General features: G+C 44.0%; 1 protein-coding gene across 1 annotated transcript in view; it reads right to left on the bottom strand.

The window, feature by feature from the left end:
* The window catches only part of XRCC2 (X-ray repair cross complementing 2), a 28044-nt gene that overhangs the window by 6723 nt on the left and 7952 nt on the right, over positions 1 to 13369 (bottom strand). Inside the window, exon 2 of the mRNA XM_008068569.2 lies at positions 1437 to 1518. Coding sequence (XP_008066760.1) covers positions 1437 to 1518 — 82 coding nt within the window. The remainder of the gene's footprint in view (positions 1 to 1436; positions 1519 to 13369) is intronic.

Genomic DNA, 13369 nt, shown 5'->3' with positions numbered 1-13369 from the left:
AAAAAAAAAAAAAGAACCCAGGTATATAGGTAACTATATAGGTAAATATAAAAGACAGTATAAATGTATTTTGTATTTATAATTCTTTTTTATTCTACCTGATTGAGGAAATAACTTTTCTTTTCAGAGCTGGAGCCTTACTCTGTTTCCCAGGCTGGAGTGCAGTGGCATGCCCACCATACCCTCAACCTGCTGGAAGTCCTTCTGCCTCAACTCGGGAAGTCCTTCTGCCTCAGCCTTCCAAATAGCTGGAACTACAGGCACATGCCACCACACCTGGCTAATTTTTTTTTTTTTAAGTTGGAGTCTCACTCCATCACCCAGACTGGAGTGCGGTGGCACGCTCCCAGCCACCACAGCCTCTACCTGCTGGGCTCTGGTGATTCTTCTGTCTCAGCCTTCTGAGTAGCCAGAATTACAGGCATGCACTACCACGCCCGGCTAGTTTTTGATTTATTGTAGAGATGAGGTCTCGCCAAGTTGCCCAGGCAGGTCTCGAACCCGCAGGCTCAGGCAGTCCACTTACCTCAGCCTGGGATTACAGGCTGAGCCACCGAGCCGGGCCTAATTTTTTGATTTATTATAGGGATGAGGTCTCGCCAAATTGCCCAGGCTGGTCTTAAACCCATCGACTCAGGTAATCCTCTCACCTCGGTCTCCCAAAGTGCTGGGATTATAGACTTGAGCCACTGTGTCTGGCATAAAAAAAAGTTTTTAAACTAGCTTGACATGGTGTAGTCCCAGCTACACAAGAGGCTGAGGTGGGAGGATGGTTTGAGCCCAGAAATTGGAGGCTGCAGTGAGCTATGATCATGCCAATGCACTCCAGCCTGAGTGACAGAGAGAGACTTTCTGAAAAACAAATAAAAACTCCCAGAAATACTTGAGTGTTGGGATAAAAAAGAGAGGTCAATGTATATTCTGAAGATTTACTGCAGATACAAACCTCACAACTCATCTGACACAGATAAGGCTTAAAAGAGTTCCGCTGTGATTTGCATCTCATTTATTTTTTTGAGTTGGAGTCTCACCTGTTGCCCAGACTAGAGTGCAGCGGCACGCTCCTGGTCACCGCAGCCTCGATCCACTGGGCTCCAGCAATCCTTCTGCCTCCGCCTTCCAAGAAGTGGCCAGAATTCCAGGTACATGGTACCACACCCAGCTAATTTTTTATTTATTGTAGAGATGAGGTCTCACCAAGTTGCCCAGGAGGGTTTCGAGCCCGTGGGCTCAGGCAATCCACTCACCTAGGCCTCCCAAAGTGCTGGGATTACAGGCTGAGCTACTGAGCCCGGCCTGCTTCTCATTTTTTAATTGCACAGTTTAACCTATATAATTCCTCGACAATAGCATGTGTATATATATTAACTTCCATGAGGAAAAGTTTTATAAAACTTAAATTATGACACTATATTTTTGTTTGCGGTTGTTTTTACCATGCACAGGTGAATCTTCATCAGCAAACAGATTTGGTTCTATTTCTTTCAAGGAACTTCTACCTTCAAGTCGGGCAAGGAGCTTACAAAAGAAAAAAACAGAGAAGAAAAACTCATTACTTAAAAAACTTAAAATCCTAGAATTAAACAACTTTCAAAAAGTCTGTAAGAAATACATCAGTTTTGACATTTGAAGGAAAATTTAAAATAGGAAATACAATTTGGAAGAAATATTGTGTTTAGTTGTTCTTTAAAATTTTCGCTTTTTGTTTATGTACCAAATACTGATGGTATAAGATGAATCCATGCCATCAAAATAATGGATTGTCTAGTTTAAGATATAGGAACAAACTGCTAATTGCCAAATATTTAACATCCTTATACCTTTTAATTAACTTTCTCACTGTACTTACCACACTTGTTATGCAATTATATGCTATATAAGTTCCCAAGCAGTTCCTTGGGGGCAGGGGACAAAGGAAGAAGGTATAGGAAAACTTGAGCTGTGTCTCAAAAGTAGTAACCTGTCAGGTGAGTGGGGCACAGGCAAGCAAACCAGGCATATGGAACAACGGCTGTCACAGCGCAGAGGTTACAAAGAGCATCGTGCATAGATATACTATAAGGAGATCTAAGTTGCTAAAGCTTATAGTATCACCCAGGCAGGAGATGGTGAAGTCCCAAGACAGAGCAGAAGTCAAAGCATGGGAGGTCTAGATACCATGTTTAGGAGGCTTACCTTTGGCTTCTAGACAAGAGCAACAGATTTGAAGCTAAGCAATGAGAAGCACAGTTAAGAGTAAAGAGTTGGATCTCCAGGCCAGACCTGCTAGGTCACTTCTCTGGGCCTTATGCTTCAAAGAACCTCCCTCATCAGGGTGTTGAGAGTTAAACATGTTAAAAAGTGCCTGTGATACAAGCACCATATAGGTATGAGTTAATACTATGTGCATTTTAAACAGATCCAATCTTCCCAGTAGCTAATAGAGGATAGATTTGAGGAAAAATCTGACATGGAGATAAGGCTGAGTCTGTCACACTAGTCTGAAGGAGGAGCGCCTATACCAGGACAGAAGCAGTTAGGATGACAGAAGCAGAATTTGGTGACTGACTTAAATATCAATGAGGAAATATCATCAAAGCTGATTCTCAAATCATGAGGAATTGGCACAGATTTGACAATTCTGTAAAACAAAAGAAATAAATGGAAAGAAAAAGTCACTCTTTGTGTGTGTGTGTTGTTTTCCAATAGAATGAAAAGTTTTGGAAAGAATTCCTAAGTGATGAAAAAATTAACAAAGTGGCCAGGTTCAGTGGCTCAGCCTGTAATCCCAGCGCTTTGGGAGGCCAAGGTGAGTGGAATGTCTGAGCCTGAAGGTTATAGACCTGCCCAGGCAACTTGGCGAGACCTCATCTCTACAGTAAATCAAATAATTAGCCGAGCATGGTAGTGCCTGCCTGTAGTTCCAGCTACTTGGAAGGCTGAGGCGGAAGGATCGGTGGAACCCAACAGATTGAGGCTGTGGTGGCCGGGAGCATGCCACTGCCCTCCAGTCTGGGCGACAGAGTGAGACTCCAACTCAAATAAATAAATACATAAATAAATAAATAAATAGCCGGGCGCAGTAGCGCGCGCCTGTAGTTCTGGCTACTTCGAAGGCTGAGGCGGGAGGAACGCCTGAGCCCAGCAGGTCGAGGCTGCGGTGGCCAGGAGCATGTCACTGCATTCTAGTCTGGGCGACAGAGTGAGATTCCAACTCAAAAAAAAACACACACAAATTAATTTAACGAGTATCTGTTGAATTTCTATTGCCACAAAATGCTATGCTAGGTAAAAGGGAGACCACAAAGATGAAGACAACCTACGCTGAAAGAACTTACAGTCTGAGTCCTCTAGAAGATGAAAGCATATTATAAAACATGGTAAAGATATAAAAATAGAAGGATCAGAGGGCTAAAGCAGAGATCCTGAAGGCACACCTGTGGACAGACTTATTTTCATAAAAATATAAGAAATAAATACTAATATGCTATTTGTTTTTTTGACTAGGCTGTCATTTACACCAATGGCATAAAAGCATCAAGGGTAAAACTGCTGACACATAGGGCAGTCAAGGCAATGGCATGGAAATGTATTAGTACACACTGTATTCTTTACCATGTGTTCACCATGCACTACACACTCAACTAGAACAAACCAGTTTTACAGTCTTTGGTGAAGCAGTAAAACTGACTTGTTTTAATAAATCATGAACCTGAAGTACACTTTAAAAATATTCTTTGTGCCAAGCATGGCGGCTCACAACTGTAATCCCAGCACTTTGGGAAGCAGAGATGAGAGGATTGCCTGAGTCCATGAGTTTGAGATCAGCCTGGACAATATCTTTTGACTTACTGCGAGACCTCATCTCTACAACAAATCAAAAAATTAGCCAGTAGTGGTGGCACATGCCTGCAGTTCCAGCTACTTGGAAAGCTGAAGCAGAAGAATCTCCTGAGCCCAGCAGGTTGAGGCTGCGATGGCTATGAACGTGCCACTGCACTCCAGCCTGGGCAACAGAGTATGAGACTCCTAATAAAAAAAAAAAATCTTTGTGATGACATGGAAGCAGACTGTAGTAGTAAATAACTTTGCCCAAAGAATGGTATGGCCTTTACCCTTGGTTCCTGAAAGGTAATCTCTAAACCCTTAGAATGTCCTGCCTGATAAAATCTGGGGCCTTAAGTCTTAAGACACCAGATAGTCTTAAGAATGTGATTTATGATGGGCTCGGTGGCTCAGCCTATAATCCCGCGCCTTTGGGAGGCTGAGGTGAGTGGATTGCCTGAGCCTGCGGGTTCGAGACCCACCTGGGCAGCGAGACCTCATCTCTACAATAAACCAAAAATCAGCTGGGCGTGGTAGCGCACGCCTGTAATTCCGGCTACTTGGAAGGGTGCGGTGGCCGGGAGCGGCCACTGCACTCCAGTCTGGGTAACAGAGTGAGACTCCAACTCAAAAAAAAAAGAATGTGATTTATTGTGGGGGCTTAGAGCCATGTTGTATAAGGTCCACCTTCTGGAAATGCTGGAGGCTAAGGTCATCCATGTGGGCAGCTGACGATGTCCGATGTCCACAGAACCCCAACAAAGGCTCTGGACACCAGGTTTGGTTACAATTCCCTGGCTAGCAATGTTCTGGCTGTTGTCGCACAGGGATGCTGGGAAAATTAAGCCCTGTCCACTGGGAATTCCAGCTTCTTGGAAGAGTGAGGTAAAAGAATCGCCTGAGGCCAGGCTCGGTGGCTCAGCCTGTAATCCCAGCACTTTGGGAGGCCTAGGTGAGTGGACTGCCTGAGCCCGCGGGTTTGAGACCCACCTGGGCAACTTGAGGAGACCTCATCTCTACAATAAATCAAAAATTAGCCGGGCGTGGTAGCACATGCCTGTGGTTCCAGCTACTTGGAAGGCTGAGGTGGAAGGATCGCCGGAGCCCAGCAGGTCGAGGCTGCGGTGGCCGGAGCGGCCACTGCACTCCAGCCTGGGTGATAGAGTGAGAATCCAATTAAAAAAAAAAAAGAATCGCCTGAGCCCAGCAGGACGAGGCTGCAGTAGCTGTGAGCATGTCATTGCACTCCAGCCTGGGCTCCAGAGTGAGACTCCGAGTCAAAAAAATAAAAAAATAAAATTCACTCAAACTATAAGACAAACCTCTTTTTTTTTTTTTGAGTTGGAGTCTCACTCTGTCACTCAGGCTGGAGTGCAATGGCACGTTCACAGCCACCGCAGCCTCAACCGGCTGGGCTCAGTTGATCCTTCCATCTTAGCCTTCTAAGTAGCTGTAACTACAGGCACATGCTACCATGCCTGGCTAATTTTTTTTTTTTAATTTATTGTGGAGATGAGGTCTTGCCATGTTTTCCAGGCTGGTCTGGAATTCACGGGCTCAGGCAATCCTCTCACCTCAGCCTCCCAAAATGCTAAAATTATAGGCCTGAGCCACTGCGTCTGGCCTAAGACAAACCTCTTAATGTATTAATACTGATACAATTTTATATCCCACATTACAATTAACCCTTAGGAAAACTACTACTTGTCAAAGTTTGGTATAATATCAAAAAAGAATATCTACAATTATCTAAAAAGTTTTTAAAATACTATGTTATTTATGATAATATTGAAAAATATCTACAATTATCTAAAAAGGTTTTTTACGACAATATTCAATAGGTTTATTTATGGTAATATTCACGATAAGTTATGTTATTTATGATAATATTCAACGGGTTTATTATCACTTGTACATTAATGCAAATATTTAAAATGGGTCAGGCGCCGTGGCTCATGCCTATTATCCTAGCACTTTGGGAGGCACAAGTGATAGGGTTGCCTTAGCCCATGGGTTCGAGACCAGCCTGGGCAAGTTGGAAAGATCTCATCTGTACAATAAATTTTTTAAAAAATTAGCTGAGTATGGTGGTACATGCCTGTAGTTCCTGCTACTTGGAAGGCTGAGGCGGAAGGATCACCTGAGCCCAGATGGTAGAGGCTGCGGTAGATGTGAGCATGCCACTGCACTCCAGCCTAGGTGACAGAGTGAGACTCCAACTCTAAAAAGAAAAAACTATATACCTCAGTTTCACTGACTGATATAACCCACAAAAAAAGCTCTTTGCAACCTTCAGTAATTTTTAAATGTGTAATGTAGTCCTAAGACAAAAAAGTATAAGAACCACCGAGTTAAAAGATTCAGAGTCAGCCGGGCTCGGTGGCTCAGCCTGTAATCCCGCGCCTTTGGGAGGCTGAGGTGAGTGGATTGCCTGAGCCCGCGGGTTCGAGACCCTCCTGGGCAGCGAGACCTCATCTCTACAATAAATCAAAAAATCAGCCGGGCATGGTAGTGCATGCCTGTAATTCCGGCTACTCGGAAGGCTGAGGCGGAAGGCTGAGGCGAAAGGATCGCCAGAGCCCAGCAGGCGAGGCTGCGGTGACTGGGAGCGGCCACTGCACTCCAGTCTGGGCGACAGAGTGAGACATCAACTCAAAAAAAAAAAGATTCAGAGTCTAACTTGAAGGAAAAAACTTCATGGACAAGATAGAGCATCTAAAACAACTATAAAATGTCTTAAAAAGCATGTACGAGGGGACTCAAAAAAAACTAGCATTATTTTTTTGGCGGGGGGGATCCTTGTAATACAAGCTTCCCCTGCTAGGTTAAATGTTATAGGACCTCATGGGTATCAGTGTGCCAGCGAGTGTGGTGGTGAGAGGCTGAGTTCAGCTTCAGTGAATTTCTTTTTTGGAGATTCCCTCAATGTTTGCCTATTTCATGATGGGTAATTTATGAGCATACCTGCCACACAGCACTGAGTGTTCAGCAGTTTTAGACCAAAACCAGCATGATTCCATGTCCAACCCTCCCTATTCAATCCAATCTTGCCCTGAGAGATCTTTTTTCGTTTCCTCATGAAAAAACTCCTCAAAGGAAAACGTTTTGCTGATGTGGAAGAGGTTAAACAAAAAATGGCAGAAGCACTAAAAACCATTCAAAATCAAAAAGTTCAAAAACCGTTCTGAACAGTGGAAAAAGCATCTCAATAGGTGTACTGCATCAAACGAATACCTTGAGGGTGACTGAAATTTAAGCATGTAAGAATAATTACAAAACGTTAAAATATTTTTGGGGACCCCCTTGTATACAAATGAATAACATCCCCATTAAAATAATTAAAAGATACTCCAGTTGTTAACTCTTACTATCACTGCTCAGAACACTTTAGAATCCTCCCCTCTGAGAATTCCTTATAAAATTGTATTCAAGAAAGTAAAATTGTACTGACATGACTTCATGGGACAAAGATGGTATTACTCCTCTTAGTTTGCATCTGACTTTCCACTGTTATTTAAAAAAAAAAAAAATCAAACTCATTTTCTTTCTTTTTTTTGAGTTGGAGTCTCACTCTGTTGCCCAGGCTGGAGTGCAGTGGAATACTCACAGCCACCGCAGCCTCGACCTGTTGGGCTCAGGCGATCCTTCTGTCTCAGTCTTCCAAGTAGATGGAACTATAGGTGTGAGCAACCATGCCCAGCTTATTTTTTTTTTTTTTATTTATTGTAGAGATGAGGTCTCACCAAATTGCTCAGCCTGGTCTCAAACTCCTGAGCTCATGCGAACATCTCGCCTCCGCCTCCCAAAGTGCTGGGATTACAGGCTTTAGCCACTGCGCCTAACCTCAAATTCATTTTCAAAGGAGAAAAATTGTCCAACATTGAGAATATTCAAAGCAATATTTTACAACGTCAAAGCAAAGTATACTGAGTACAGACAGGGTGAAAGTACCTCCCAAAGGTCAGGCGAGGAGGCTCATGCCTGTAATCCCAGCACTTTGGGAGGCCGAGGTGAAAGGACTGCTTCAGTCCAGGAGTTCCAGACCAGCCTGGGAAATACAGTCAGACCTGGTCTCTACCTGCCCACATCACCCCACACCAAAAAAGAAGGAAAAAATTAGCTAGGTGTGGTGGTGCATGCCTGTAGTCCCAGCAACTCTGGAGGCTGAGGCAGAAGGATCATCTGAACCCAGAGTATCAAGGCTGCGGTGAGCTGTGATTGTGCCACTGCATGCCAGCCTGAGCAATAGAGATGCCTACTTAAAAAAAAGAGCCTCTCAGAACTTGGAAATAGAATTATCCCTAGATTCAAATTTACAAATAACCCCATAATGTTAACAATTCATGGAAATCATTCTGTGGGACAAGAAGTTTCCAAACTTCAGCAGAAAATACAGTAGTCCCCCCATATCTACAGTTTCATTTTCTGTGGCTTCAGTTACCAGAGTTGGAAAATACTAAATAGAAAACACTAGTCGGGCTCAGTGGCTGAGCCTGTAATTCCAGCACTTTGGGAGACCAAGGAGAGTGGACTGTCTGAGTCCGCAGGTTCAAGACCAATCCGGGCAACTTAGTGAGACCTCATCTCTACAATAAATAAGAAATGAGCCTGGAATGGTAGCACGGGCCAGTAGTTTCGACTACTTGGAAGGCTGAGGCAGAAGGATCACCTGAGCCCAGCAGGTTTAGGCTAAGGTGGCTGTGAGCGTGCCACTGCACTCCAGCCTGAGCGGCAGAGTGAGATGCCAACTCAAAAATAAATAAATAATACATTTGGCTTTTGGATTATATATCAGTGTTTGCTAAGTTTTATTATTACAATAGCTATGTAATAATAGTTATTATTTGTGCTTACAGTGTTATCAGCAGTACATACTTTATATATATTATCTCTTTTAATTGTTACATCAACCCTATTTGATATTATTCTATTTTTCAGAACAGAAAATTAGTAAATGCCAGAGCCAGGATTTAATAAAGATTTCTTTGAGCCGGGCTCGGTGGCTCAGCCTGTAATCCCGCGCCTTGGTAGTTTGGGTGAGTGGATTGGTGTGACCTCATCTTTACAATAAATCAAAAATTTAGCCAGGTGTGGTAGCGCGCACCTGTATTTCCAGCTACTCGGAAGGCTGAGGCGGAAGGATTGCCGGAGCCCAGCAGGTCGAGGCTGCAGTGGCTGGGAGCAGCCACTGAACTCCGGTCTGGGTGACAGACTGAGAGTCCAACTCAAAAAAAAAAAAAAAAATTTCTTTGATTCCCAAGTGTGGAATTTTCTTACTCATACAACCTCAGTATCACTGAGTCTAATCAAATCTCAATATAGAGACTAAACTGTTTTTGCACCTAAGATGAGCATCAAACCAATCTGAGGTCCTGTCTGGCGATTATCTGACTTCCTTCAACCATTTCTCTTGGTTGAAACTCTAACACCAACTAGGTGCCAAATGTTTGCAGCGGCAGCAGCACTCTTGGAACAAGTACATAATCCACAAAAAAGGATAACACTCAATTATACAGATTTTTTTTTGTTTTTTTGTGTTTTTTTGTGTTAGAGTCTCACTCTGTCACCCAGACTGGAGTGCAGTGGCCGCTCCCGGCCACTGCAGCCTCGTCCTACTGGGCTCCAGGCCATCCTTCCGCCTCAACCTTCCAAGTAGCCAGAATTACAGGCACGCGCTACCACGCCTGGCTAAATTTTTTGATGTATTGTAGAGATGAGGTCTCGCTGCCCAGGCAGATCTCGAACCTGCGGGCTCAGGCAATCCATTCACCTCAGCCTCCCAGAGGCGCGGGATTACAGGCTGAGCCACCGAGCCCGGCTTAATTATACAGATATTTATTGGGAAACAATTCATGCCAGCCAAGCGTGGTCTAAGAAATGAGGTGAGTGCTAGGGACATAAAAATGTAGCAGACAGCCGGGCTCGGTCGCTCAGCACTCCGGTCTGGGCAACAGAGTGAGACTCCAACTCAAAAAAAAAAACAAAAAAAAAAACGTAGTAGTCACAGTTCCTGTCCTCAAAGAATGTAGGTTTATGTGATGGCCCCCTGTACCCTCAACTGTTCTCCTGATCCCTCTTGAGTTTAGGACGACTGAAGACCATCCTTTCTCTGGGTAATTACTTTATTCCTCACTGTGTTGACTAGGGGTATTGGCACAGTATGTGATTTTTCAGTGATATCCTACAGTGTTATTCCCTCCCTCAAGGCTGGGAGTGCGATAACCACCAGACCAGGAATTCTCAGTAAATTTCTGCTAAGCTGGCAAAAAAAAAAATAATTTAATGGGGGTTAGGGGAGTCAAAAGCTTTTTTTAAAAAGTACAACAAAGTGTTGGGCACGGTGGCACATGCCTGTAATCCTGGCACTTTGGGAGGTGAAGGCGAGAGGGTTGCCTGAGTCCAGGGGTTCAAGACTAGCCTGGCTAGCTTGGCAAGACCTTGTCTCTACAATTTTTTTTTTTTTTTGAGTTGGAGTCTTACTCCATCGCCCAGACTGGAGTGCAGTGGCCGCTCCCGGCCACCGCAGCCTCGACCTGCTGGTCTCCGGTGATCCTTCCGCCTCAGCCCTCCAAGTAGCTGGAACTACAGGCACGCACTACGACGCCCGGCTCATTTTGATGCTTTGTAGAGATGAGGTCTCGCCAAGTTGCCCAGGCGAGTCTTGAACCTGCAGGCTCAGGCAATCCACTCACCTCAGCCTCCCTAAGGCGTGGGATTACAGGCTAAGCCACCAAGCCCAGTTTGTCTCTATAATTAAAAAAAATTAGCCAGGTGTGATGGTGCGTGCCTGTGGTTCCAGCTTCTTGGAAGGTTGAGGCAGAAGGATTGCCTGAGTCCACCAGGTTGGGGCTGTGGTGGCTGTGAGCATGTACTACACTCCAACCTGGACAACAGAGTAAGACTCATACTCAATAAATAAATAAATAAATAAAAGTATAATAAAGTAATGCAGGTACTATAATAAAAATACATATAGGACCTGGCATGATGGCTCACGCCTGTAATCCCAGCACTTTGGAATCCCAGGAGTTTGATACCAGCCTAGGTAACAGAGCAAGACTTCATCTGTACAAATAAATCAAAAAAATTAGCTGGGCATGTTCGCACATGCTTGTTGTCCCAGCTACTCAGAAGGCTGAGACGGGAGGATCACCTGGACCCGGGGGACTGAGGCTGCAATGAGCCTAGATCACACCACTGCACTTCAGCCTGGCTGATAGAGTAAGACCCTGCCTCAAAAACAAAAAACAAAAAAAAAAAAGAAAAAGAAAAGAAAACAAATACATGGGTCACTGTGAGGTGATAAAAAAGGAGGGTAAATTTTAATTTGTATAAGAGGCACCTTTAATTTTGAATGAGAAATTGAGCTCACTTCTTTAAAGTATATACAAAATGTACATTAATGTGTTTTTTCCTTCTACTTGGAATACCCTGACCCCATTCTCTCAGTTAAATTCCCTAAGGCCCAGATTCCTGAATGAATGAAAAGTCTAGGCGTTTTTCAAGGTCACTTCCATTCATGGAGCTATTACTATAATTTTTTTTTTTTTTTGAGTTGGAGTCTCACTCTGTCACCCAGGCTGGAGTGCAGTGGCATGCTCACAGCCACCGCAGCCTAGACCTGCTGGGTTCAGGTGATCCTTCTGCCTCAGCCTTCCAAGTAGCTGGAACTACAGGTATGTGCCACCACATCCAGCTAATTTTTTTTTTAATTGTAGAGATGAAGTCTCACCAAGTTGCCCGGGCTGGTCTCGAACCAGTGGGCTCAGGCAATCCTTTCACTTTAGCCTCCCAAAGTGCTGACATTCAGATAGATTTCTTTTGGAGGTAACCTAATCGTCTTCTCACCTCCAAGCCCCTCAGTGGAGGACAAGTAAAATTGTGAATTTAAAAATAATGTGAAGACTTTACTTCATGTTATCTGTGCTGTGATTTATTGAGACTATTAAAAATTTAGAGCCTTTCTGATACATGAACAGTCAATTACATATTTGAGGTTATGTGTGTTTTATAAAGTATTCTCACAATAAAGAAAGCTAGGGAAAAGCAAAGAATTTCTTAGTCATAAAGAAGGAAAATTTGAGATGGGCTCAGTGACTCAGCCTGTAATCACGCGCCTTTGGGAGGCTGAGGTGAGTGGATTGCCTGAGCCCGCGGGTTCGAGACCTGCCTGGACAGGCGAGACCTCATCTCTACAATAAATCAAAAATTCAGCGGGGCGTGGTAGTGCGCGCCTGTAGTTCCAGCTACTTGGAAGGCTGAGGCGGAAGGATCGCTGGAGCCCAGCAGGTCAAGGCTGTGGTGGCCGGGAGCGGCCACTGCACTCCAGTCTGGGCAACAGAGTGAGACTCCAACTCAAAAAAAAAAAAAAGAAGGAAAATTTGGAGACTATGTATTTGTGTTTATGTCCATTAAGCCACATATGATGTCATATTATGTTCATGAACGTGTATTTCAGATATAATACTGTTTCTCAAGGTAGTGGGACATTTTGCAATGTAACCTCACAAAATAAATAATGCATTGTTCTTTGGAAAAAAAAAAAAAAAGTGCTGGCATTACAGGCGTGAGCCACCGTGCCCAGTCCTATTACTACACTTAACAACATACTACCAGCCTGTCTCCCACACCTGGATGTAAATATCTAAAAGGAAAGAATCTATCTTGGCCCAGCCACCAATTCCAAAATGCAATGTTTTATGCTTGGCAGAAACTTAGTACTGTCTTTTTTTTTTTAGTTGGAGTCTCACTCTGTCGCCCAGACTGGAGTGCAGTGGCCGCTCCCGGCCACCGCAGCCTCGACCTGCTGGGCTCCAGCGATCCTTCCGCCTCAGCCTTCCAAGTAGCCGGAATTACAGGCATGCACTACCACACCCGGCTGATTTTTTTTTATTTATTGTAGAGATGAGGTCTCGCTGCCCAAGTGGGTCTCGAACCCGCAGGCTCAGGCAATCCACTCACCTCAGTCTCCCAAAGGCGTGGGATTACAGGCTGAGCCACCGAGCCCGGCTTGGTACTGTCTTTTAAATTGAAGGTAGACAGAACACAGGCAAGTAGAACTAGGGGAAGAATGCAGAGTATAAACAACCTCAAACTATTTAGATGTTCATATTTGGATAATCTATGTAAACTTCCATTAAATAATAGTCCACAAGTACATATTCTTAAGGTTATCACCAAGGTTAAACACCTACTAACAAAAGTATGTTTTAGGGCAATCAATATATCACCCATTAAGTAGACTACATTCATTAGATGTTTTTAAACATTTAGTTGTGAAAAGCTCACACTAGAGTAATAAGAAATGCTTAAGGATAAAATTAACCAGAAATGAATAGAATTGAGGCAAACACAAGTATATAAAACTCACTTGAGTCAGGCGTGGTGGCTCATGCCTGTAATCCCAGCACTTTGGGAGGTGGAGGCGAGAGGATTACCTGAGCTCAGGGGTTCTAGCAGCCTGGAGTAACATGGGGAGTCCTCACCTCTATTAAAAAAGTAGCTGGGCAGCTGGGCTTGGTGGCTCAGCCTGTAATCCCGTGCCTTTGGGAGGCTGAGGTGAGTG

This window comes from Carlito syrichta, unplaced genomic scaffold, assembly GCF_000164805.1.
Source record: "Carlito syrichta isolate Samal-C Ts95f unplaced genomic scaffold, Tarsius_syrichta-2.0.1 Scaffold311222, whole genome shotgun sequence".
NCBI classification, from domain to species: domain Eukaryota; kingdom Metazoa; phylum Chordata; class Mammalia; order Primates; family Tarsiidae; genus Carlito; species Carlito syrichta.
This window is presented reverse-complemented; position numbering and strand designations above follow the sequence as displayed.